Source organism: Diceros bicornis, chromosome 17, assembly GCF_020826845.1.
Source record: "Diceros bicornis minor isolate mBicDic1 chromosome 17, mDicBic1.mat.cur, whole genome shotgun sequence".
NCBI lineage: Eukaryota > Metazoa > Chordata > Mammalia > Perissodactyla > Rhinocerotidae > Diceros > Diceros bicornis.
Window position 1 is genome coordinate 13,355,696 of NC_080756.1, and position 27,450 is coordinate 13,383,145.

Sequence of the window (27,450 nt, forward strand, 5' to 3'; positions counted from 1 at the left end):
TGAACAACTATTTTATTGAACACTTCAATAAAGTAAAAAGAAACAGGATAACACGATCAACAGAGAAACCTGCTTTGGAAATACTCTGTCCATATTTTTCTAATGACTTTTAATGAGGCTTAACCGAAAAAGAGATAATTGAGTAAATATAGAAGATGAAAAAAAAGTAGACTTTCAAAGTTAATGTATTACTAAGGGAGATTTCCACACAACACAACAGAAACACGTGAAATGAAGTAGAACCAGTCAAAACTTCTCTCTCAGTCTGTCAAAAGGGCATTCTTTGAGCCTTCAAACCTAAAGGATTCTTTAAAACTGAGTCACTTCCTTAGCTTGAGCATCAATGAAGTTGCTATTATCTAGTTTCTCTAGAGGGTCATTGTTAATATTTGCTTGATGGTAGGGATTTTGGAAGGAGAAATATCAAGATGTGTTAAGAATGAAGATGTTTTCTAGCCTTCTAATTTAACCAATGTTAAGTATTATTTTTAATTTTAATTGTGAATGACTCAGTGATCTATCTCAGGGATCCTTAGAAGGCAAGTAAGAATTAATTTTGATGAAATGAGGGAAGGATATGTAAATCTCAGTAACATAAGACATTTTCTGGCAGGGAAAAATACGCATCTGCTTTCAGAAATAAACAGCTGAAACGAGGAGTTAAGTGCTTGAAGATGTCCTACACTACTCCAACCAAATATATCCTTGTTCGGCTCACGGCCTTAGGAGTCATATGCACCTTGTTAAATATCCAACTTGATTTCTTTGAAGGGATGTAAATGGGGAAGATTTGTATTAGGCTTATTTGATATTGGTGAATAAATATAATCCACCGAATTTTTGTAAACATTTTTACATAAATGTATGGTGTACTATCCCAGTTCTCTAACATTGGACTATGTCCTACTAGAGTTTTCTTCTGTTTCTTGAAGACTGAGGATGGATGTGTTCATTCTTTGTGGTGCTCACATGAACTGTCCAAATACCACTTTAAACAATCCTTCATAGTTCTTCATACATCTTTCACAGCTTTAATCAACAGCCAAAAATGGGTAAGTCATCGTGTCTTTATTCAGAAAAGTTTTGCACTTTCTCTTATGTTTACATAGGAGAAAAAATAAGAGGACAATCAGAATCAGACACGTAAAAAACATTGACAAAAGACTGGAAATGCAGTGCAATGATGCAATACTCATTGTAGAATAATAATAGCAATAATACGACAGTTTTAAAGGCCTTGATCTCTAAAGTCAGTAAGCTATTGTAGAAACTTCAATACTTAGATTGGAAGCAAATGTTGTGTGTACATGGTGAGAATGCACTTTGTGAATCCAAGGATTGGGGAAATAGCAGTGCTCTTAATGAAAAGTGAAAAGGGATGGAGGAAGGCCGCTGTCTCTGGAGCAGCACGGGGTGAATTGAAAGGATGAGTTGTCTTGTTCTTTAAAGAAAAGGAATTTTGAAACAATGTTTTATGAAGTTTTAAAATTTATATATCAATAAAATTTGGTTTCCTTTACATATCCTTTGTTTTCTATTTACTCAATACAGGAGACCAAACATTCTACCAGTAAAGTAGGAAAATAATTCAATTTGCAAAACCAAAGACACAAACTTAAGAAAAGTTGAGACTATAAGATAGCATAATTAGAGAAGTATAACTTATGGAAGCATACATTTCAGCAACAAACTGAACATCTATTTATCTATTAATTTGAGAAATGTTTATTTTAAACCAGCTGCAGACTATAGTCACCAATGGATTTGCAGCAATATTTAGAGATAAACACTATCTTAAGTTTCAGGAATACACAGAGTAGTAGAGGAGTTCACTGGAGATTGCAGCACAACATGTTAAGTGTGGTGGTTTTGGAAGGATGAGTATAAGGAGCTATGGAGACTCACACAATGAGTATAAAACCTAACGTTGTGGAAGTAAGGTTTGGGGTGTCATACAATGTGCTGCTCCCAATGATAGTTACACTCACATATATTGTATTATTTTATTCCAGAACCAATCACTCTCAAAAAGGTTATTATTACTAATGAGGATAAGAGAAACAAAGTGGCCTTTGATAACAATGTTGACATGCTTAGGAACAGTAGCATGCCTCAATGTGGTGATAAATTCCTAGTTGAAAATGGGACAACTGTGTTTGTGTGTGTGTCTATGTGAGTGCGTGTGTGTCTGTGTGCGGTGGTGGTGGGCAGGGGTGTGGGAGGAAGATGTACCAGAGAAGGAGAGGTCAGCACCATATACGTCAGATGGAAGAATGAGGCTAAGATTAGTGAATCTTATGCCTAGAAGGCCAAAAAGTACTGTACAGCCAGGTGATTTCTACTCCAAATTTCTTTTGATCTCTATGTGATTCTCTTGCTAGAAATTTTATTTTAGACATAGCCTTTTACATAGGACACCATCTTAATCAGAAAGTTTCTAATTCAGTGGTTAGGAAACATATTTTTCTTAGAGCAAAGCCTTATATCACTTTCACTATATGCTGGGCATTTTTCTAAATACTTCGCGTGTATTAACTTACCGAGAGCTCACAAAACTCTATGAGACAGAAAGGTATTCAAAGGAAGAAACTGTATTTATGGATGAGGAAACTGAGGCACAGAGGAGGTAGGTGATTTTCAGATGTAGTAAGTGGCCTGAATTCAAATCTAGTAATTCTCACTTTTCCTTATGGAAATATCTGTGGTAATATCTTTTCATTTTGGAATACTACTCAGCCATAAGAAACGATGAAATCCAGCCATTTGTGACAACATGGATGGACATTGAGGGTATTATGCAAAGTGAAATAAGTCAGAGGGAGAAGGTCAAATACCGTATGATTTCCTTCATTAAGTAGTAGATAATAACAACAATAGACAAACACAGAAAGACAGAGATTGGATTGGTCGTTACCAGAGGGGAAGAGGGTAGGGAGGAGGGTGAAAGGGATAATTTGGCACATGTGTGTGGTGATGGGTTGTAATTAGTATTTGGGTCGTGAACATGATGTAATCTATGCAGAAATAGAAGTATAATGATGTACACCTGAAATTTATACAATGTTATAAACCAATGTTACTGCAATAAAAAATTTAAAAAAAAGTAGAAAAATTAAAACCCACAATTTTAACACACATATAAATAAATAAATACATAAACATAGTAAAATCAGCTTTCTTGAATAGCGCCTATCTGTGTCTTCAACTGAGGAAAGTTCTTCTCAAATAATAATAATAATAGTTATTATTTTAAACAGAAAGGGACATCGGTTGTAAAGCAATAGAGGCCATAATGATGACACAGAGGTAGGCTGAATCGTCACGAAACATTGCCAGGGATTCACATGCAATCAACCTCAGGGTTAAGCCCTTCCAGTTTTCATTATTTTCTACCTCTTTCTCCCTCTTCCCCTGACATCTGAGGTTGCTCATGGCAATGGCTTCAGTGTATCTGATTTCCAGTGAGGTAGCAGCAGGAGTTGGAAAAGCTGAGTGGTAGATGGCTAAGGATAAACCAGTCACTTTTTATTAAAAAATAAAGTATATTTACCATTTTTGAAGAATTTCAACGTAATTAAACATGTAACTAATGAAATAGGAAATTTGTGTCAGGATTGGAGCAATAACACAAAGGTGGTTCTTGTTGGTTGGGAATCTTGTGGGCGTGATCTTTGAAAGTTAACAGGTAGTGTTTTATGTAGAATTGCAAGTCTGCTTACAAATCCCGGCCCTATCACTTCAAGCTGTGTGATGCCAATAAAATTTTTGAGCCTGCCTTAGCCCCAGAGTTTTCACCTGCAATAGAGAGGGAGTTTAAGGATCATTGTAAATATCAGGTTGTTTTAAATTTCCCCTGAAGGTGGAAACAGTGTACTATTTAGGTGAAATTCCGGCTCTACACTTGTATGTGTGTTAAGCCATTCTTCAAGTTTGTTCTTTGTGCTTTCTCCCACAGGTCTGGCAGGAGAAAAACGAACAAGCCACTGAAGAATGAGAAACCAGACAGAAATAACAAGCTTTGTCCTCCTGGGACTGTCAGATGACCCAAAGCTTCAGATGGTGATCTTTGTCTCTCTGCTCGTCACCTACATGCTCAGCGTCACTGGGAACCTGACCATTATCACTCTCACCCTGCTGGATTCCCGCCTCCAGACCCCCATGTATTTCTTCCTCAGAAATTTCTCCTTATTAGAAGTTTCATTCACAACTGTCAGTATACCCAAGTTCCTGGGCACCATTATTTCAGGAGATAAAACCATTTCTTTTAACGATTGTATGGCTCAACTATTTTTTTTCATTCTCTTGGGAGTCACTGAATTTTACCTTCTGGCTGCCATGTCCTATGACCGCTATATTGCCATCTGCAAACCTCTGCATTACATGACCATCATGAATCGTAGTGTCTGCACACTCCTTGTCTTTGCTTCTTGGCTGGCTTCATTCTTAATCATATTCCCATCACTCATGCTATTCATACAGCTCGATTACTGTAACTCCAATGTTATAGACCATTTTACTTGTGATTATTTCCCCTTAATACACCTTTCTTGTTCAGACACAAAACTCCTAGAGATAGTGGGTTTTTCTTGTGCTGTATTCACTCTAATGTTCACTTTGGCATTAATAATTCTGTCCTACGTATATATCATCAGAACAGTTTTGAGAATTCCTTCTAGTAGTCAGAGGTCAAAGGCATTTTCCACATGTTGTTCCCACATGATTGTCATCTCCATCTCTTATGGCAGCTGCATTTTCATGTACATTAATCCATCAGCAAAAGACAGAGTGTCTTTGAGCAAGGGAGTTGCTGTGCTAAACACCTCAGTAGCCCCCATGCTGAACCCCTTTATTTACAGCCTGAGGAATCAGCAAGTCAAGCGAGCCTTCATGGACATGGCAAGGAAGACTGTATTTTTCTCAAGCAAATGAAAAAATAAAAGTGTGTCATAAATTAGAGACATAATGCAGGGCAATCAAATGAAAAACAGGGCTTCTCAGAAGTCTATTAATATTCACATAGCCTCTCTAGTGTTAATTTTCATTTCTTATACTTCTATTGCTAGCAGTTTACTAAGGATACGTGAATATAGATATAGATATCTCGCTACATATACCTATACATAGATAACTTTTTTCATTCAAATTCTAATTCTTCTCATATGTATTACATATAAAAAGAAAACATATACACACATATGTATGTATATACATACATGTATACATATATATACACATATACATACACACATATACATACACGTATGTATATATTTTCTTTTTTCCTTCAAATTCCAATCTTCACTCACCCAGTGACCTCTTTTGGCCAGTCTCTCCACTCTGTAACTATGAGACTGACCTCAATTCCTTCTACTAAATATTTTTTAATTCCAATTTTTCACAATAATTCTTAGAAAATTAAAGAAAGGCTGAAGGAGACAGAACAAGAGCGAGCAAGAGAGAACTGTGTTTTATGATTTGACCAGTAAACACTCTTTCTAGAAATTCAGGAAACATTAAATCATGTTTAATATTTTTAAATTTACTATATGCACCATAAACGTAATTTGACATTCTTATTAGAATATTACAGTTAGTATCTTCTCTATACTGTAGCTCATTTAGTAACTATGTGAAAAACAGGATAACTAAAAGAATAATGTATTTATATTTTTTTGAGAAATCAAAAAGTGTTTTTCATTACCCAGTTTAAAATTTCTGTGCCGTATAGTTTATCAATTTAAAAAACAATTATGAATACATATTTGCTTAGGGAAAATTGTCAAATAGCGCCCTACGTTTTGGAACCCTGTAATTGCCGTATACACTACACCAATTCTTAATAAAAGCCTGAAGAAATAAGTATTACTATATACCAGATATGACTACATTTGCTCTGTCTCAGTGGTATATTTAAATAAATGCTTGAATTTAAGCTACTTTTTTTTGATAATCAATAGCTAAGGGTTTTATAACTATCTCCTATTTGTGGTTATTTTGATATAATAGCTTACACATACAATTCATTTAATTACTTAAGTGACAAGCCATATAAATAGGAATAAACAAGCTAACAATGGCAGTCTTAGTGTATGTAAAGTTGAGAATTTTTTTTGTGTGAAAAACATCTTTTATATTAACTCTAATTTATGTATTAGAGTATGGCACTGCATTGGAAAATTTACTGATTAGAATTTACACAATGATCATACAAGATCATACAACTCTGACCCTGGAACTTTTTTCTGTTTTCCATGAAGTCAAAAGTTGAAATAAGAAGGAAGGATACTCAAAGATATCTTAAATTTTTATTAACCAATAATAAAAGAGAAAGAAAAGAGAAGAAAGACTATAATTATAATCAGTTGAGCCAAGTTCTTCATGATATTCATGCACTATACTCAATTGAGAGACTCAGCTCTATGATTTGCTGAACAAAAACAAAAAAAGTTGTCATAATTAAATACCGAGGAGGTCAGCTATTGCTGTGAGGTCGTGGAGTTAGTTTCCTTCCTTCATACTGAAACCATAATTTCTAAGCTAAATTGGAAAAATTTGAAAATATTGAAGTTTAGACTTAATTGATAGTTGTTGGTTCTTAATCACTCAATAAATATATACCATAAAGATCAGATAGTTGTAGATCTTGGAATTAAAAGAATTATAAAGTTATTACAAAAGATATGAGGAAGTTTATGCTGGTATCATTGGATGATTCAACTCTCTCTATAACTCTACACCAACTCCTTAGTGGTTATTACAAATGTTTGGAATCTGTATGAGCATTTTGATTATCAATATCAGAGGTCAACAAACTTTTCATAAGTTTGTTCATAAGTAAGTTTCAAAAGTTCATAACTTTTAATAATTTTCATTTTACAGGCCATAGAGTCCTTGACGCAACTACTCAACTCTCCCATTGTTGTACGAAAACAGCTATAAACAATGTGTAAACAAATGGGCTTGGGTGTGCTCCAATAGAGCTTTTTAAAAAAATAGATGATGGGCCAAATTTGGCCCATGAAGCACAGTTTGTCCACCCTGCCTTAGATTTTCCCATGAACACTGGCCCACAATTTAGTTCACATAGAATATAAGATAATTTAACTACAGTGTGAAAATTCAGCAATAGGTGTAAGATTTTAAAATTTAACTTCAATTTTTATTTTTCATTATGAATGTGAATGAGAATAATCTTATAAAACATTTCCAAAGGAAGAGAAGAGGTAAACATTTCTAACTCATTTCGTGGACTTTGATATCATTCTTGATATCAAAAGATAATAGGAGAAATGAAAAATCACCAACAATTTGACTCATAAAATAGAAGATAAAATATTAAAAGAAATCAGAAAACCTACTACTTCATATTACAAATGGTTTAATTCCAAAGGTAATTTATCTTTAGAAAATCTGTTTGTGGAGTTTACTACCTTAACAGATTAAAGAAGAAAAAAAGTAAAACAAAAAGAAAAACATACTCTGTGATAAAATGCAGTGGCCATTAATGATTTAAAAAAATCTTTTAGTAAAATAGATGAGAAAGTTATTAACTTGATAAAGGTTATCTACCAATCAGTAGCATAAAAGACCTGAATAGGCAATCACCACCAGATGTGCTGTATGCTTCTTGTTCAGCTCTAATTTAAATAAGTCAACTATAAAATGATATTTTGGGGACAACTGGGGTCATATGAGTATGGACAAGGTGTTAAATGATAACCAAAGATTTTTTGTTAATTTTGCTAGCTGTGGAAATCGCATTGTGGTTAAGCAAGAAAACAAACATATATTTTAGAAAGTAAATAGGAGTGAAGAGGTATGATGTGTAGGTTTTGGTTTAAAATACATCATCAAAAGAAAAAAACTGAAAAAGACTGGTAAAGCAAATATGAAAAAATCTTCATATTTATTGAATCTGCTTGATCTGTACGTGGGATTTATTTTTCCAGTTCTCTATCCTAGTGTATATTTGAAAATATTCATAATAAAAAAATTACAGCAAACATCATGCTTAATTTTTGAAAGTATAGCAACATCATTGGTAAAATCAGTTACAAGACGAAAATGCCCACTACCGCTCCTTTTACTTAATACTCTACTGGAAGTTCTATCCAGGGCACTAGCACAAAAAAAACAAATATATTTAAAAGTATTGGGAAGGAAGAAACAAATCTGTATTTGCAAATAACATGGTTTTCCTTCTAAGGCCTTAGTACATTTACACTAAATGTTTCTTAAACCTGAAATTCTCCTCTCCCAGGCTAACACCCTTACCTCCTTCAGGTCTCTGTCCAAATGTCACCTCAATAAAGCCTACCCTAATGACATGATTTAAAATTATACTGGCTCCCTACTTCCAAGTTTTTTTTAATTTTCTCTTCCTTTACAAAATACTCATTAACTTATAAGATACTGTATAATTTACTTATTAATTAAGTTCATTGTTTATTGTCTATATTCTCTCACATCCCTCACCCCTTGAAAACAGGGTTCTTTGTCTACGTTGTAGACAAAATGATGTGATCCCAGCAGTGGTGTTCGGAGCCTGCCTATACCACTTCCCAAGAGCCAACTGTGCATGTCTCTTCTCAATTCCGGTTTCAGTAAGGTCGTGTGGGTAGCTTGAAATGCCATGGTGGGAGACTTCACATCATAGAAATTGACAAACTCTACAAATCTGCCCCTCCCCTCCACTCCCTGAGAGGCAGTTGTTAAACATTTACCAGAAGTCACTAATCCTCCTCATTTAGATCATGCATCTGCCGTGTAGTGGGTATTCAATAAATATTTTTGAATAAATAAGTTTAAATAATTTAGAATGGTTCCAGTGTCACAGCAATCAGAAGCATTAATTAAATATTTTATCCAACAGAAACACATACAATTTATATAATAATGGACATAACATTGACTTAGCTTTAAAACAATGTGCAAATAAAATGTGTATTTCATCGTAGCTAGAAATAATTAACCGAATATTTTCTAAGGTATTTGTTTAGTGTTCCTTCTTCTTTTATTTTACATTAGGCCATTTGACAACTGTTTTTTATTTTATATGTATTGACTTTTCATGAAGTCAGTAATAACTCTTCTTATTAAGGTTTGCACTTTGAGCTTTCTAATGGTAGGAATTTCCAAATATGTAAACCCATATTCATTTCATAAGAATATTCTTTTAACTATTTGTGTTACACCTGGTAACATATGAGATCCAACATCACCTGTCAATAAAATACACTTCTGAGATTATAAACTCAATTTACAGAATAATAACTCAGTTAAATGATGGTCCTCAGTAAATGATAGGCCAATCAGAATCTTGCTGGGGAGCTTACTTATAAAGGCTGATTATATATCACTGGAATTAATTTAGTAACATGCACTGGAATTATTCAGTAACATGATGTCAAAACAGATTTTCAAAGAAGGTGTTAAAATATTTGGATTCTTCAGTCACTTTCATTTAATAAATTTTATTTTTGGATTTTAAACATGTTACAGCAAAATACTATTTGTAATTGAAGTTCTTCTTCTGCTCTTTAAGGAGAGTGAGTCCTGGTAGCTGAACTATGTATGTTTCTTTGGCTTAAAACATAGTCACTCATCAACCTCAGAATACCTTGGAGATAATTTGATACATTATTAAAAAGCAGATGTCCTACTAGATTGTGGATAGGAGAGTAATAGAGATAAATCAGTTTCAAAAAAGTGAATTGTTAGAATGCCTGGAGAAAAGCTAAAAAGCTATTAGGAACTAGAAACATAAAATAGAAGTAGAAAGTAAGAGTGAGAGAGAGATCAAAGAAGAAAGAGCATCAGACAATTCAGTATCTAGGAGTTTGAGAAAAGACATTATGAAGAAGAAACGTGTCATAGGATTTTTCGAATGAAATGCAGTTCTTCGTGAGATAGAAACTCACTCCGTTTCCTCTAAGAAAATGAATAAATACGCATTGCTCACAACAACACGTGGTGGAGGCAAGATACTTAACTAGCTTCTTTCTGCTTCAAACTTTTTATGTGAATAATAATAATACCCACCTCATAAGGTTTTTTGTTGTCTGTCTGGAAAAAAATGATATAATTTAAGTGTATAATCAACGCCTGGTAATCAATAAAATCTCAAAAATGATTGCTACCCATATTATTGTTAAAGAATTTAAGAAACAAAATATGAAAAGAATCACTATTTGGATACAAAAATAAAGACAAAGGAATAGGATTTTCACAAGCAGAAAATCAGTTTCATTGTCTCTACTGATGGTGGTCTAGTGGTTAAGATGTGGCACTCTCACCATGGTGGCCCAGGTTCATTTCCAGGTCAGGGAACCACACCACCTGTCTGTTGGTTGTCATACTGTCGTGGCTGAGTTTTTCTGTGATGCTGAAGTTTATGCCACCCGTATTTCAAATACTAGCAGGGTCACCCGTGGGGGACAGGTTTCAGTGGAGCTTCCATAATAGACTGACTAGGAAGAAGGACCTGGCCACCCATTTCCCGAAAAATTGGCCATGAAAACCCTGTGAATAGCAGCAGAGCATTGTCTGATAAGTGCTGGAAGGGGAGTCGATGGTGTGAAAAGACCAGGCAGGGTTCTGCTCTGTTGTCCACAGAGTCACTGAGAATTCAAATTGACTGGACAGCACTAATGGCAACAAATCTCTACTGAAATATGCTAAATATTTTCAATGCCTATTTTAATCTGCATCAATTATAAATTCAACACATCTCAATGTCTATGTTTTGTCCTGTGTTCACTAGTGGTTTGTTCGTCCTTTCCTGTTTTCTTTCTTCTGTCCTACTTTCAAAACTCTCATCTTTTAGTCCTATAAATAATCCGCACTCGTGGCATTAAATGCACACATGCTTCATTTCCATACTTATAAATGTGAAGAAAATAAAGACAAATTGTAAAATGTAAAATTTATATTACATGTGTTTATATATAGTATACGAGTATTATATTCTTCTAGTAATAAAATTTACATCTCTCATTACAGAAAATGTGGAAATAAACAAGTAAAAATATCCAATGCCAGGTTTTCAAATGCTTATTTTCTTTCTTTTTTTTTTTTTTTTTGGTGAGGAAAATTGTCCCTGAGCTAACATCTGTGCCAATCATCCTCTATTTTGTATGTGGGATGCTACCACAGCACGGCTTGGTGAACGGTGTGTATGTCTGCACCGGGATCCGAACCCGTGAACCCTGGGCGGCTGAAGCGGAGCATGCAAACTTAACCACTGCGCCACAGGGCAGGGCCCCTAAATGCTTATTTGTTTCCTTCATAAATATCCTCACAATGAGATGTCAGATGCACAAGTATAAAAAAGGATTTACTGTAAGTAAATGATACCGTGAAGGAAAGTAGTCAAAAGGCAATAAATGCAACGTTTAGCAAATATTGCTATGATATTAGTCATGGGCTGTGGAAAAGTTTTCCCTAAATTCAAAGGGCTAATACAGGAGTAAAACTCCTTATCTGTCCTAAAATGTTGTCCATTTAGGAAGACAATCAAGTCATCCTAGAAATCCAAAGCAGTATTTTCTACCATTTCATTATGGTTTGGTAAAGAACTCTTCTCTAGGTTGCCAAAATTCAAGGGAGATAAGCATACTAACTCTCCTGAGGATAAGTCCAGAATTTCTGGGAGAAAAATGTGGACTCTGTATAAACATAGAAAAGTCAAATTCTAAATCAAGCATTTACACACTCAATATCACACATTGTTTATATATTTGCCTCATTTACCTCACTGGTTTTGCTTTTTTATACTTTCTTGTCAACATTTATAAGAAGACCAACGTCAATGATTCACCTCAATCTTTTAATGATGCGTCTCCTTGGCACTCTGTTTACTTAATGAACTCCCCTGAGCTAACAAGAAAGACACATAAAATAAGCCCAGTTCCATTTGCATGGCGTACATAGAGAGGAACATTCCTTAGTTTCTATTTTCCAAAGCAGCACTTACAGGAAAATACAACAGTCTCTGAAGCCTAACAAATATATTGCTTAGATTTTATAGATGTATAATCATAGAATTACAAAACAGTCTTTTAAAATATTTGCATAAATACAGAGAAAGTGTTTTAATAAATAAATATTTTGTATTATATGAAAAGGGGCAAACAGAGGAGTACTTTACTGGTCCACTGAGGTGTAACTGAGTTTGTACATGGAGACTGGGTGAGTTTATAACAAAATGTTCCAAAAATTTTACAATATCAGGAATGAAGGCTATTGTGGGTCAAATATTACTAGTCTAACAACAAAGAGAACTATAATCCTTGAGAGCCACGAAAATGTTGTCACCACACATTTTTTGAGTGTACAATAGAAACCAAATAAATTGATAACTCAATTTACCAGCTCTGAAGTTATGTAAAAATATAAGAAAATCAGATGATAAAATTTGAGACTAAATCATCAAGAAGAACCAGGAAGTAAGTAAATTTATTCTTCGATATAACATATATTATTCCATTTCTTCAAATGTTTAAGAATATTATTTGCATATGTGTTTGTGAATTTATAACCCTTTCAATATTAAAAATTAAATAGTTGTTTACTACCAAGAAGACTATTGATGGAGTCCCAAAGCAGGAACACAGAAATAAGTTTTGGATTGTTCATTTATTTTTTTCTAAGTTTAAATAGTGTTCTATTACAGAAATAGGATTATAAAAAAGACGTTCTTTATTGGAAAGAATATCTGCTTCCCAGTAAATGTTATTTTGACCATCTACTTGTTCATTTGCTATAGCGATATTATAAAAAAAAAAAGAACTGTGTGTGGTGTAAGTTAAACTGTTTCTAAGCAATTACTCATTTTAGTAACAGAAGTTTACCTTTCTTGTCCTTCTGTCCTTTTTATGAGAAGGGAAAAAAACGATGTAGGAGAGTGATAACATCAACCAAACCCTTAAGACAGTGATTTAGGAGAGAATGCCAACCAAACATTCCCAGGGATCAGCGCGCATGTTCTAAAGTGAGATGATGGCCATGCTGCCTAGTTGTTTCACCTTGTGAAAGTTTCCTAAAATATGTGGGCCTCAGCACATAAAATGTGGAGGGAGACCTCAATAACTTCTATAAGGTTTCAGACTCTGTATTTAGATTACCCAAGATCTAGACTTGTTTTGATAATATTGAGGAAAGAAAAAAATCAATTAGAATATTTTCATATTTTTTATAAAATGAGCTAATATTTTAAAGAAAAATTATATACTTAATTTTAAAGAAACATTAGAAGGAATAGTTTCTGTTTAAATGTTAGCACAAGATTTTTTAATTCATGGCCTGTGATAGTGTATTTTCAAAGAAGAGAGATCAATATTTAACTTCAGATAATAGTCATTACTTGAACGTAAGGTCGAATAGAAATTGGGAGAGTTGCTGAAGGGAACATGTGTTTTTGAATTTCATAGATTATTCATCATCACAGATTTTTTAAAATTTTATACTCTAAGCTCAATCCTGTTTTAACTTTTTATATTCTATAGGGGGAAAAAACATTTTCTGTTCTAAAGGGGGGAAAAGGATCGGCAATGAAAAACCGCACAGTACCCACAGAATTCATCCTTCTAGGGCTGTCAGATGACCCTGAGCTTCAGACTGTGATTTTTCTCTTTTTAATGATCACATATATATTAAGTGTCACTGGAAATTTGACCATCATCACTCTCACCTTGGTGGACTCCCATCTACAGAGCCCTATGTATTTCTTCCTCAGGAACTTCTCTGTATTGGAAATATCCTTTACAACTGTCTGTATTCCCAGATTTCTGAGCACAATTATCACCAGGGACAAAACTATTTCATACAATAATTGTACAGCTCAGTTGTTTTTCTTCATCTTCATGGGTATAACTGAATTTTATCTTCTAACTGCCATGTCCTATGATCGCTATGTGGCCATCTGCAAACCCCTGCATTACACAACCATCATGAACAAGAGAGTCTGTGTATTGCTTGTCTTCTGTGCTTGGCTGGCAGGATTCTTAAACATCTTCCCCCCAGTTATACTTTTCCTCCAGTTAGATTACTGTGGCTGCAATGTCATCGATCACTTTGCTTGTGACTATTTCCCCCTCTTGCAGTTATCCTGCTCAGACACACGGCTCCTAGAAGTGATTGGGTTTTACTCTGCAATAGTGATTTTGCTTTTCACTCTGGCATTAATAATTCTATCCTACCTGTTCATCATTAGAATAATTCTGAAACTGCCTTCCGCCAGTCAGAGAAAAAAGGCATTTTCCACATGCTCCTCTCACATGATTGTCATTTCCATCTCTTATGGAAGCTGCATATTCATGTATGCCAATCCTTCAGCCAAAGAAAAGGCATCGTTGACTAAAGGAGTAGCCGTTCTGAATACTTCTGTTGCTCCTATGATGAATCCGTTTATATATACCCTGCGGAACCAGCAAGTAAAACAAGCCTTTAAGGATACCATCCGAAAGGTTATGCTTTCCTCTGGTAAATGAAAGTATTAGTGGTGTTAAAAGAATGAGGTTGTTGTCAATGCTTTCTCTTATTCATACTCTCTCAAAACTCTCTTTCCCTCACTACAATTACATATTTACCTTTTTCTTCCATTCCTATACTAAAATTTCCCCACATTGAACTCAATAAATTTGATAAAGCTGACTATTGCTTCAGAATTTTCTGTAAATTCAGATGTTTTATTCAAATGTATTAGGATGAAGTAAAAATCCAGGTTAATGTTTATGATTTTGAATAGGTGTGGTTTATTTTTGCAGAAACATAGACCACTTAATTTGATGGAAACAGTGTCAGGATAGATGTGGATTTCTGAAATTTTCATTCTTACCAGACAGTAGAAATGAATGTTATTAGGAAATTTTGGTTTTATTTGATTTCATGGAAATCATGAAATCATGGAATCATGGGGATTCCCAATCAAACAGGGAATTGGGAATAAAATATAAGTACCTACTTAAATATTATAAAAGATTAGAAACATACATATTCAAATTCTTTACACTATTAATAATAATTATGATAATAATGAGTAGAAGGAGAAGGAAGAGAAGGAGGGGTAGAAGACAAAATAAAATGTTTTCAGCAACTACTATACTCCAGACCTATTCTAATTGTTTTCTTTGTACTGGCACTTTTAATCCTGCCAACAACTTTATGAGGTACCTCCAATTGTTATTCCCTTTTAGTAAGAGTTATTTTTCTTTATGTAGATTAAATACCTCCAAAAATTAAAAATACAGAGAGCAGACAATGTAAAATATGTCAAGTAAATGCATGAAACTGTGATAAACTGGTGAGAGTTCAACTTTCTAGAGAACCGAATTTCAATCCGAGAGTCTAGAACTGACTTGAGGGTTTTTGGGAGTAGAGCAGAGAAATAGCATCTATTGATAGTGCTCTGCACACTCTACTTTGTATTTGGTCAGTCATATGCAATATTTGTTTTCCAAAACCTCTTAGAAAGTGAGCATTATTATTCCTTTTTTATTTTTATTTTTTGGTGAGGAAGATTAGCCCTGAGCTAACTTCTGTTGCCAGTCTTCCTCTTTTTGCTGACGAAGATTGGCCCTGAGCTAACATCTGTGCCCATCTTCCTCTACTTTATATGTGAGACTCCTGCCACAGCATGGCTTAATAAGCGGTGCATAGGTCCATGCCTGGATTCAAACCTGTGAACCATGCACCACGGAAACAGAGCATGCGAACTCAACCGCTGTGCCACTGGGGCTGGCCCCTTATTCTTAATTTATAGGTATGTGAACAGAATGAAATAGAGGTTGAGAGTTCAATGTAACAAAGATTGCAGCTTTCAGAATTGAGATATAAATCTACTTTTCTTTAACCTCAAAATCCAGACTAGTACAGTTACTTTCTTTTTTACCCTGACTTTCATTTGTAATAATATATGAATAGAATTTCCTGTTAAACATTAGAATTGTTAAAGGACTTTTTTTTTTATTGTGGCAACATTGGTTTATAACATTGTATAAATTTCAGGTGTACATCATTATACTTCTCTTTCTGCATTGATTACATCATGTTCGCCATTCAAATACTAATTACAATCCATCACCACACACACGTGCCTAATCATCCCTTTTGCCATCCTTCCCCCCGCCTTCCCCTCTGGTGACCACCAATCCAATCTCTGTCTCTATGTGTTTGTTTTTTGTTGTTTTTATCTTCTACTTATGAGTGAGATCATACAGTATTTGACTTTCTCCCTCTGACTTATTTCACTTTGCATAATACCCTCAATGTCCATCCATGTTGTCACAAATGGCTGGATTTCATCATTTCTTATGGCTGAGTAGTATTCCATTGTGTACACATACTACATCTTCTTTACCCATTCATCCCTTGATGGGCACTTAGGTTGCTTCCAAGTCTTGGCTATTGTGAATAATGCTACAATGAACGTATCTTTACACATTTGTGTTTTCATGTTCTTTGGATAAACACCCAGCAGCGAGATAGTTGGATCGTATGGTACTTCTATTTTTAATTTTTTGAGGAATCTCCATGTTGCATGCTGCACCAGTTTGCACTCCCACCAGCAGTGTATGAGAGTTCCCCTCTCTTCACATCCTCTCCAACACTTGTTGTTTCCTGTGTTGTTATTTACAGCCATTCGTTGGGGCGTGAGATGGTATCTCATTGTAGTTTTGATTTGAATTTCCCTGATAGTTAATGATGTTGAACATCTTTCCATGTTAAAGGACTTTCTAATGAGTAATTAACTAATTCAGGCTTTACTTGTTTATTTTATGACAGACATTGGGGATTTAGTGATAAAAAAGGATGATTCTTGCCCTAAATTATCTCAACATCTAGTGAGGAGAAAAAATAACACATAATTAAAAATTTAATTTGACAAATGCAACAATTTGGATCTAAGCAGACAATAGGCCAGATAATGTTATAATTGATGAAAAAAAAAAAGTCAGTTTTCCTGCCCTTTCTCCTAGCAGAATTATGGTCAATTTCACGGTAATTGCTAAACGGTTCACTTTAACTCTAAAATCACAAGCATGTGATAAACCTTGCCTGCTTTGGCTGTCATCTTAGTTTTCACTTTTATTTTCTTTCTTTGTCATTATCTTTTGTGTTAAAAAAAACATTATTTTCGGAGTAAAAAAGGGCTACTGGGAATAGGATTAAGATGATCTCTGAAACTCGCTCTTGGAGGGCTCCCTCTGACTCCAACCTGTATCATGAATCATGGGTCGATTTTCTACTCATCTGACCTGTGTACCACTCCATATCTATTGTCTCAGGTGTATATGAAAGATGTTACATTAATAACCACACCCTAAATTTCTAGGAGATGTCAAACTATTTCAAGTATTTATCACTTTACATCTAAGAAACACTGAGGTATATTTCTCAAATTAAGTCCATGCACAAAACAAAAAGAAAAACCAATAACAATAATATAAAAAAAAGATATCTTGTAAATAATAAAATAAATGACTATGTATACAGTATTTTTTCCTAACTTGATATCTATACATGAATATTAAAAGCTTCCCATAAGTAGAATAAGAATCTTAAAGATACGATTTCCTTCTAATTTTATATGACTGTGAAAATTCATTCAGACATTATTTCTAAAAGTATATATATATATATTTTTTTTTTTTGCTGAGGAAGATTCACCCTGAGCTAACACCGTGGGAAATCTTCCTCTATTTTGCATGTGGGTCACTGCCACCACATGGCCACCAACGAGTGGTATAGGTCCCCACCTGGGGACCAAACCCAGGCCACTGAAGCAGAGCATGCTGAACTTAACCACTAGGCCACAGGGCCAATCCCTAAAAATATTTTTTGAAGCAACTAGGTTACCAGCATGAGCAAACCATTTGGGTTAATAGAACCTTCTCCACCTTAAAGGATTTCAGGCAACAGATAAAAATGTACAAATTTACATAATAGAATTAATATTTTATAAAATCATATACTAAGCACTATATCAATATAAGAGATGTGGTTGCTCACAACATTTGCAGTAATCCAGTAAGGATTCCCAGTAAAAATAATAAATATAATTAAATGGATATTCTTGGCAAAGAGAATCATGATTGCAAATAAAACAGTTTTAAAAGTGAGAGAAATGTATGGTGAATCATGTGGAAATAAATAAAAAGCAACAAGTAACAATTATTTCCTTTTTATACTTTCCATGAAAGAGAGAATTTTATTGATTCAATTTATTAGGCAAAGCAAAGGCAATAAAACTGATGCTCACTTCCTCTTGTGAATTTATATATTTTAAACTATGTTAAATGTTTTACCTATGCTGCTAAGATTTTAACAGTCCCTTTAAGTGAGGATGTTTTTCTCCTCCTTTTAGAGAATGAGATAGAAATTCATAGGGAACAAATAAGTTACATATGGCCAATAAACATCAGAACAGTGATTCAAATCAGGGCTATGCCCCTAAAATAAGTTGTACCAATTCCTGGGGGAGGGGAGAAACCTTGCAAAATAAAAATATGCAAGAAAATCTTAGAATTTCAGAATACAATGCTATTTATATGTCATTCTTTCACAAAAGCACTAAATGAACCCATTGAAAATACCAGGCTTAGCTTACGGGGATTTCTCTTTAAAATAACATATCACAGAAAAATAAACATTCAGAAGACAATGACTCCTTTGGAAATAAACTTAAATCTCTTGGACAATACAGAAAATCACTTTAGCCAAAGAAACTCAGAATCCTCCAGTTCTTCTATTGGTAATTTCAGATGTAATATATCCCTGCATGATAATTTAGTCTCCTGTGGGCAAGACTCTTTGTCATTTTTGGATTGAGCACTGACTTATCCACACCACCAACCTCAGCCACAGCTATAGAATATGTGGTTGATAATTCATGATCTCACTCACAGATATTACTTAGTCATTCTCCATAAGGCCAATTTGAGTCACGGTAAATTTTTGTATTCTTTTTTTTTGTTTGGTGAGGAAGATTAGCCCTGAGCTAACATCTGTTGCCAATCCTCCTCTTTTTGCTAAGGAAGATTGGCCTTGAGCTAACATCTGTGCCCATCTTCCTCTATTTTATGTGGGACACCTGCCACAGCATGGCTCAATAAGTGGTGTGTATGTCTGCGCCTGGCATCCAAACTGCCAACTCTGGGCTGCCAAAACAGAGCACACGAACTTAACTACTACACAACCGAGTTGGCCCAGTCTTTGTATTCTTAAATAATCAATGTTCTTTGGTGTTCATTATGCCCTACATCTCTTTCTGATGTTAGGTCTCCTCTTCTCAAGTTCTCAGGCTCAAGTTGCCTTTTTTTGCTCCTTCTATATAATTGGAACTGTACTGCTATATTTTACAATCATATAGGATCACATGAGCCCCTGGGAAAGGTGCAGTTTGCTTATCAATACAGTACAATTTTTCACAATATACTGGAATTTCGTTTTTCTTGACTGTATCTATTAACAGACTATGAGCTGTTTTCAAGCAATGGAAGCGTTTTTTCATTATTGCTTGCCAAACTAAGGGCTTATTGTAGCATAGTCATTGAGTAAAATATTTGTTAAATCAATCAGCATATGGATAGAAGCGTCAAAATGCCTACTTCCTATATAAGCTATTAATATCTCTTGCTTTGCAATTATCATTGCTCTGCTCTGACATCTTGTTTGAAAAAGTTTCTACGTCTGAGTTTTCTAGAACGCCTTGTTTTTCAGGACCACGGATAGAAATCACTGTGACCCTTCAACAATACCAGTCACTTCTCAACCTCCTTATTCAACAGACAGAACCTCTCTTTTCTTTTTGGTCTATCTCCCAGGATCTCTGCTATGCACATATTTAGGGCAAAACCCTATCTTTTACTCATTAAAGTACCAGATGGACCCCTACGATTAGACACCCGTGGGCATTACACTTTTGATGTTTTCTTAGCTTGAGATGTTTTCATGTAGACAATAATGAAATATCACGATGATATTCAACTACATTACTAATTTAGGGAAGTTCTCTTGATGTTACTCCTCAGATATCAGTGGCTTTTGAGTTGGAGCCTTTAAGTCTGATTAATGGCTCATCTACTCCCTCTTTCACTGTGTATAATCTTTAGAAGCACAAGTGCATTTGCGTGACCTTGTGCCAATTAGCCACACTCTCAATGAGTCAACTTCCTAATATGAAAATTAGGGAGAGTAATAGCAATTTCCTCAGAGGGTAGTTGTGAATATTTATTTAGATGAGGCTTAAAAAGTGCTTACAAATATGCCTGTTACCTTCCAAGTGCTTAATAAATTATAACTATTACTATCATCTTAAACAATGCCAGTTTTAATTTAATGGCATACAGACATTCAATACAATTTACTCAAAAATAATTCAGCTTTACGCATCACGCTAGTGTCAGTAGGACAAATGTCCTTGTATAGTACATTATATGGTACCCCCCATCTGTAAATTAGGAACTACAATAACTTTTACTTTATTTATGTAAATATTTCAGACTTCTCTTTTGGGTATGACTATTCTGAAAACTTTTTATTATGAACTTAGTCATTTTCCATCTTCCAAATTCCTTCAGATAAATCTATCTATATGCAGAGAGGGCAAACACCACATTTTCAGTTGTCCTTGAAGCTAGGATTCTAAATGTGATTTTAGTTCCGCCAATCAGATATACCCATAAAAGAAATGAACTTTAAACTTAGTTATAGTTAAGCATCTAAATTGCTGGTGTAGATCATCGCAGATGCAGGCAACCCCAAATCTTGTAGTGATAGTACTAGATTCCTGAGGAGCAGCTCTCATGGAGACTTAATTTTGTGAAATGGCTTTGAGATTATTCCAGGAAGCTCATCCTAAAATCTGCCTTTGCCTCTCTTGATAATTCCTTAACTCACTCATGACACTATATTAAATAAATTTATGTTTAACTAGCTCCGGTGAATTCTCTTCCCTGCAGCTACACTTGATACATAGAAAGCATATCCAGGTGGCAGACTCTCAAAGTAGTGAGAATCTGGGACCAATGAATTAACTTGGTTTGGTCTGAAGTCGGTGATGATTCCATTAGACAATGAAACACTGGTAATCTACATTTCACATTAGCAAGGCAGAGCTCAGCTAGAATTAAATGCCTACTAAAAGCAAGATTGAATAAACTTGAATAATGAACACAAGCTAGCTGCTTCCAAATGCATTAGCGAACTTAAAGAGAGAAAATAGGTCTTTATAACATTTCAATTATCTCATAACTGAAGAGATGACATAGCCAATATTAAATCCTGTTCCTACAGGTTCCTTAATTATAAAATTGGTTTAATTCACAACCTCTCCACATGTCTAATGGGAATGCTAGTGTACTGATTGAGAAAGAGTGGGGACTGAGAATCACAATGAAAGCAGCTCTGTGGATTCGGATAACTGTGAGTACCTCAGTTTGAAAGCACCACATAGACTCCCTTGCCAACAGTGGGATCCATCTCCTTCTGCTTCATGAAGCTGGCCATGCATTGTTTAGAAACTCTGCAGTCACCTCACATGAAGGAGTTAGCTTTAAATTTCTCCTTATGTGGGCATTCACCACTCCTAGACTATTCTCAGTCCTATAAGCTGTATCAGAGTCTGGCAATAGCCAGGAGATTGTGAGCATGTCCAAAATAAGAAGGAAAAGCCTTACTTATTAAAACTTTTATAAGTTTTTGTTAATTTTTTTTAAAAAAAATCAATGATGATGATGAAACCAAAGAAAAAGCTATAACCACAAAGAAACAAGATCAGCATTCTGAAATGCTGATTAAAAATTCTTCCCACTACAAACAAACAAGCCCAGCTCTAGAGCCTCATGGCTGGGCTGAACAGACAGGTGGGAAATAAGTGGGCTGGTCTGGGGAGTTGTCAGGGAGCAGGGACACTGTACAAATCCTTGCAAGGCCTGTTTCTCCCTGGCAGGGAAAATGTGAAGTCACAGGAAGGAACAGAGTGAGGGCAGGAATGTGGTAGAGCTCTTGTGCTTCAGTTCTCCTCTCATAGGCACTCACGAGGAGAGACAGCACCAAGAGGCTTGCTCCTGTGGCTGTAGGAGGCCAAAGATTCAGGCATGGAAGGACTCAGGATGCTTCCAGCAAAGCTCAAGATGTTTCCAGCAAAGCCAAGAACCAGCAGAGGAAGGCTGAGAGTTTCAGGGAGGATCTTTGTGGATTTACTTATTTTTTTTTGTGAGGAAGATCAGCTCTGAGATAACGTCCATGCCAATCCTCCTCTTTTTGCTGAGGAAGACTGGCCCTGAGCTAACATCTGTGCCGATCTTCCTCTACTTTATATGGGATACCGCCACAGCAAGGCCTGACAAGCAGTGCATTGGTGCGTGCCTGGGATCTGAACCTGTGCCGCCAGCAGCAGAGCACGGGAACTTAATCGCTACGCCACGGGGCCAACCTTGCTCATTGTGGATTTAAACTGTGGTACAACCATCAAAGTCACAGAGTGGCTGTCTTTTCCTAAGCTGGGAAAATATTGATGTTTAGAATTCCCTCTGTTTTATGTTTTCTTTTCTTTTTTAAAATTGTTTTTATTTTTTAAATTGAGATATAATTGACATATATTAGTTTCAGGTATACAACATAATAATTCAATATTTGAGTATACTATGTTGGGGGAAGAGGGAGAATCTCCCTCCGCCCTCTTCCTTAAGGTTCTTATGGCTGGCCAAATAATTAACAAGACAGTTTAGCAGGAGAAAATAATACCAAGTTTAATAACATGTATACATGGGAGAAACTCAGAAATGAGCAACTCGTCCCTCTGTCTAAGCTGCTTGCTTAAGTATTGCAGCTAAAGACGAGGAGTGTGTTGGGGGCGGGTAGTGGCCTGGGACTTCAGAGGGCAGGAGGACAATTCTTTTCCGGGTCATCTATAGATAATGTGGTCAGGGAGAGACAGAGTTTTTGATAAAAGAGGCTTGGTGCCTTTCCTATTGCAACCTCTATCCTACATTATCTTTACAGCCATCATGATAGAGGATCTGTTCCAGGAAGGAGCCACCATGTCAAATTCTTTAGGCAGTTAGTGGGGGAGGTCAAATGTCCCTCAGAGAAAACAATCAAGGTAAAGAGATATATTTCAGAGTGGCCAAATCTTGATCTCCCACAACTACAAAACGATCATCACAATAATTCTAGTTAAAATCCATCACTACATAGTTACAAATTTTTTTTCTTGTCATGAGAACTTTTAAGGTCTATTCTTGTAGCAACTTTCAAATATAAGATATAGTATTATTAACTATAGTCACCATGCTGTGTATGGTGCTAATTTATTTTAACTAATTTGCTAATTTATTTTATCATAAATATGGGAACCATAGATTTTCATGGCACATGTCCAGGGAAGAAGAAACAATTTTACATTGTGCTGAATTTGTCGGAATGAGTGCATCTATCAGAAATTCTGGATGTGTCATACCACCTTGAAGAGGTGGCAGAAGTTCCCATGGATTCTCGGGTGATTAATAAACCAACAATTCAAAGTTAACCTGTAACAAAAAAAGTTGAAATACCATAAATTCCTGATTATAGAGTTTAAAATCAATAGATTGGTGAGGTAGATGGGTTGGAATGTATTCAGCACGTTCAAGCTATTCACTATCCTGAAAACTCTATTCCCTAAGACACCCAGAGCTGAAACAAGTACAATGTCTTCTTTTTTATTTTTAACTGCTGAAAAGAAATGGGGTTGATGATTAAAGTGAGAGATGCTGCTATTGAAGCATCCCTTAAGCATCCCTGCTAATATCTCACTTAAATCTTGGAATGATGACACCAAGTAATGTACAATTTGCAGAAGCATGTCCAGAGTGGTAATAAAAATGATAATCCACTGAGATTTACCTTTGTTATGGGAGATTAATCATGAAAGTCTAGGACAGAAATAAATGGACAGTCCACTGAGGTAATACTTACTAAAAAAAATAATAATAGTAATAATAATAATAATAATAATAATAATAATAATAATAATATGTTATTAATGGAAGCCTGACAAATTATCATGAAGAATCACAAACTTTCACCCAATCGGGATTCAAATCAGTTTCCAGAAAAAGAGCACCTTCCGTGAAGCAGAAAGTATCCCGTTACAATTAAGAAAGCCCTGCAGTTTCACCACACACACACAATTAATCTCGTGGTCAGTTCACAATGGCTAGTTACCAGAGGAAGAACAAAACTGAGCCTGGTTCACAGATAGCTCTGCATCATATGGTATAATTAGCTACAAATGATCTACTGAGTCAATGCGTCCCATTACGAATGGCCCTAGATCATAGTGAGGACGGAATATTTTTTCAGTGGGAGAAACTAGCCAGATGTAAGATTTTAAACCAATTCATGAATGTTAATGATGTGCTGGGTAGCAAGGGGCTTAGAAAGAAATATTGGAGTATCAATGACACAGAGAATTAGGAAAATGGTACTTGAATGAGCCTCCTACAATGGAACCAGAATATTTAGATGTTTGTGTCCCACGTGACTTTTCAACAACAAAAAAATCCATCTGAAGAGGAAATTTATAATACTCAAGAGAATAAAATGACCCATTTTATAAAAGCCATTCAGTTTTCTTAAATCGTTTATCTTGATATTTGATTACTAGGCTCATGGAAAAAGTGGTCATGGAAACAAGAATTAAACTTACATATAAATTACCTGGATGTCAAACTTGCCAATACCAGAGATCAATGTTGAACTGTTAATATAGCTCATGTGCTAGACAGCTCAATCAGCAACCCAACAGCAAATTGCTAATTTTACACCCCTTTCTTCATGAAGGGGGCTACCATTTGTACTCACTGGAAGAGATACTTATTCTAAATATGTATTTGCTTTTGCCTCCCACAGTGTTTCTGCCAGTTATTACCATCTGAAAGTTTGCTTATTCACTGTCACAATGAGCCAAATAAAATTGATTCTGAAAAGAACTCATTTTACAGCAAAAGAAATGAGGCAATGCTATTGATTTGTCTTACTATGTACTATATTATCCAGAAATAACAAATACAAAAGTAGCCGTGATGATCAATCTCGGTTATTCATGAGAAATATGGTTACTAATTCAACAATTGGGTTTTGTAAGAAATCTCTAGGGTGCCAAGGATTCTGTGGGAGATCAAGATTTGGCCACTCTGAAATATATCTCTTTACCTTGATTGTTTTCTCTGAGGGACATTTGACCTCCCCACTAACTGCCTAAAGAATTTGACATAGTAACTCCTTCCTGGAACAGATCTTCTATCTGATGGCTGTAATATAATGTAAAATAGATGTTACAATAGAAAAGGCATCAACAAGCCCATCTTATGTCTCTCTGGCCACATTCTCTGAATGGCCCTGCAAGGAGTTGCCAGACAAACATTTACATTTATAAGGAAAATCTCCATTTGTAAAGGTATCTCCCTCTCTGTTTTGGGAAGAGGGGGCTGGCCTCATTTCTAGAGACTTATCAATGTGGAAGTTGAGGCCTTAAATCTGCATAATAACCTTACTCTTGTTTACAGTGCTTTAGTGGTAATCTCCTGTAACTGACACCCCCCATCCCCAACATCCTCCTTTGTCATTGGCTGAACATGGTATTTAAGCTGAGAATTTCTGCTACTGTGTTGAGAAACACAGTGTCCCTGCTTTCTCCCATGTATACATGTTATTAAAACTTGGTACTATTTTCTCCTGCTAACCTGTCTTGTTAATTATTTGGCCAGCCATAAGAACCTTAAGGAAAAGGGCAGAGGGAGATTCTCCCTCTCTCCCGACAATTCCCAGGGATCTTTCTAGTACCACCTTATATGGTGATAAGTTAGAATGGGACATACATAGCGCGTACAGCAAGCATATGTGTAGGCAAGAACATCTGATTCCTCAGGAACGGGGTTTAGGTCAGCACGCCAATAGCCAAGTAAGGTGCTGACTGAGGAAAAAAATACTATATATATACACAGAATATGTAATAGATAAAGATGTGTACCCACAATATATAAAGAACTCTTAAAGCACAACAATAAGGAAACAAAGTTTAGACAATGGCTAAATATCTGAACACATTTCATCAAAGTTGTTATTGTGGGAGATAAGATTTGGCCACCCTGAAATATATCTCTTTACCTTGATTGTTTTCTCTGAGGGACATTTGACCTCCCCCACTAACTGCCTAAAGAATTTGACATGGTGGCTCCTTCCTGGAACAGATCTTCTATCATGATGGCTATAAAGATAACGTAGGACAGAGGTTACAATAGCAAAGGCACCAAGCCTCTTTTATCAAAAAACTCTGTCTCTCCCTGACCACATTATCTATAGATGACCCCAAAAAGAATTGTCCTCCTGCCCTCTGAAGTCCCAGGCCACTACCCACCCCCAACACACTCCTCGCCTTTAGCTGCAATACTTAAGCAAGCAGCTTAGACAGAGGGACGAGTTGCTCATTTCTGAGTTTCTCCCATGTATACATGTTATTAAACTTGGTATTATTTTCTCCTGCTAACCTGTCTTGTTGATTATTTGGCCAGCCATAAGAACCTTAAGGAAAAGGGCAGAGGGAGATTCTCCCTCTTCCCCCAACAATATACAATTGTCAAATAAGCATAGTAAAAGATGCTCAACATCATTTGTCATGAGGAAAATAAAAATTAAAACCCCAATGGGATATTAATACATATCTATTAGGCTGATTCAAAATAAAGAGAGAGATAGACAATATCAAATTCTTGAGGTGGAAACACGCAAACTCACAAATTGTCGATGGGATGCAAAATGGTGCAGCCACTTAAGAAAGCAATTTAACAGTTTCTTATAATGTTAAACACACGATTAACAAAAAGCTCAGAAATCCCAGTTCTATTCATAAGATCCCAGCATCTTATTCATAATCACCATAAATTGGAGACCACCTAGATGTTCTTCAATTTGTGAAAGGATAAACAAACTGTGGTGTAGCCCTATATTGGAATACTACCTGGACTAGAAAGAAACCATTTACTGAGTCATGAATTAACATGGGTGAAATGTAAGTTCCTTTTACTAAATGAAAGAATCCAGATCCAAAGGCTGTGACTTATGTGATTCTATATGTGTGACATTCTGGAACAGCAAATCTATCAGGGTAGAAAAGAAACCAGTTGTTGCCAGAGTGGGTGGAAGGATTGACTACAAAGGGGCAATGGGAGGGACATGTGAGATGATGTCCCTGCCCTATGTGGTTCTGTGGGTGGACACATGACTATGCATTCTCAAACACCCATAGAACAGTAAATAACCTATAGTGAGTGACTTTTACCAAGGGCAAATTAAAAATAATCACCCAGGATATTGGTGAAACTGAAGAGGAATACATATTGTGAAAAATGAATCTCACTGTTTTATAAATTAAGGGCATAATCAATACTAAAGGGGGTGAGTAAGAAA

General features: G+C 35.5%; 2 protein-coding genes across 2 annotated transcripts; both read left to right on the forward strand.

The window, feature by feature from the left end:
• The first annotated feature begins 3,974 nt into the window (after positions 1-3,974).
• LOC131415644 (olfactory receptor 6C1-like) lies at positions 3,975-5,118 on the forward strand. Its single transcript, XM_058557471.1, has one exon. The coding sequence runs from the start codon at positions 3,991-3,993 to the stop codon at positions 4,927-4,929; it is 939 nt and encodes a 312-aa protein (XP_058413454.1). The 5' UTR covers positions 3,975-3,990; the 3' UTR covers positions 4,930-5,118.
• An 8,432-nt stretch (positions 5,119-13,550) lies between these two features.
• On the forward strand, positions 13,551-14,489 carry LOC131415645 (olfactory receptor 6C3-like). The gene has a single exon (XM_058557472.1). It carries the CDS (start codon positions 13,551-13,553, stop codon positions 14,487-14,489), a length of 939 nt encoding a protein of 312 aa, XP_058413455.1.
• Positions 14,490-27,450: the final 12,961 nt, after the last annotated feature.

What these genes read in the sequence shown, in the direction of transcription:
- LOC131415644 (XM_058557471.1), top strand. Translation starts at nt 3,991, where the DNA reads ATGAGAAACCAGACAGAAATAACAAGCTTTGTCCTCCTGGGACTGTCA.
- LOC131415645 (XM_058557472.1), top strand. Translation starts at nt 13,551, where the DNA reads ATGAAAAACCGCACAGTACCCACAGAATTCATCCTTCTAGGGCTGTCA.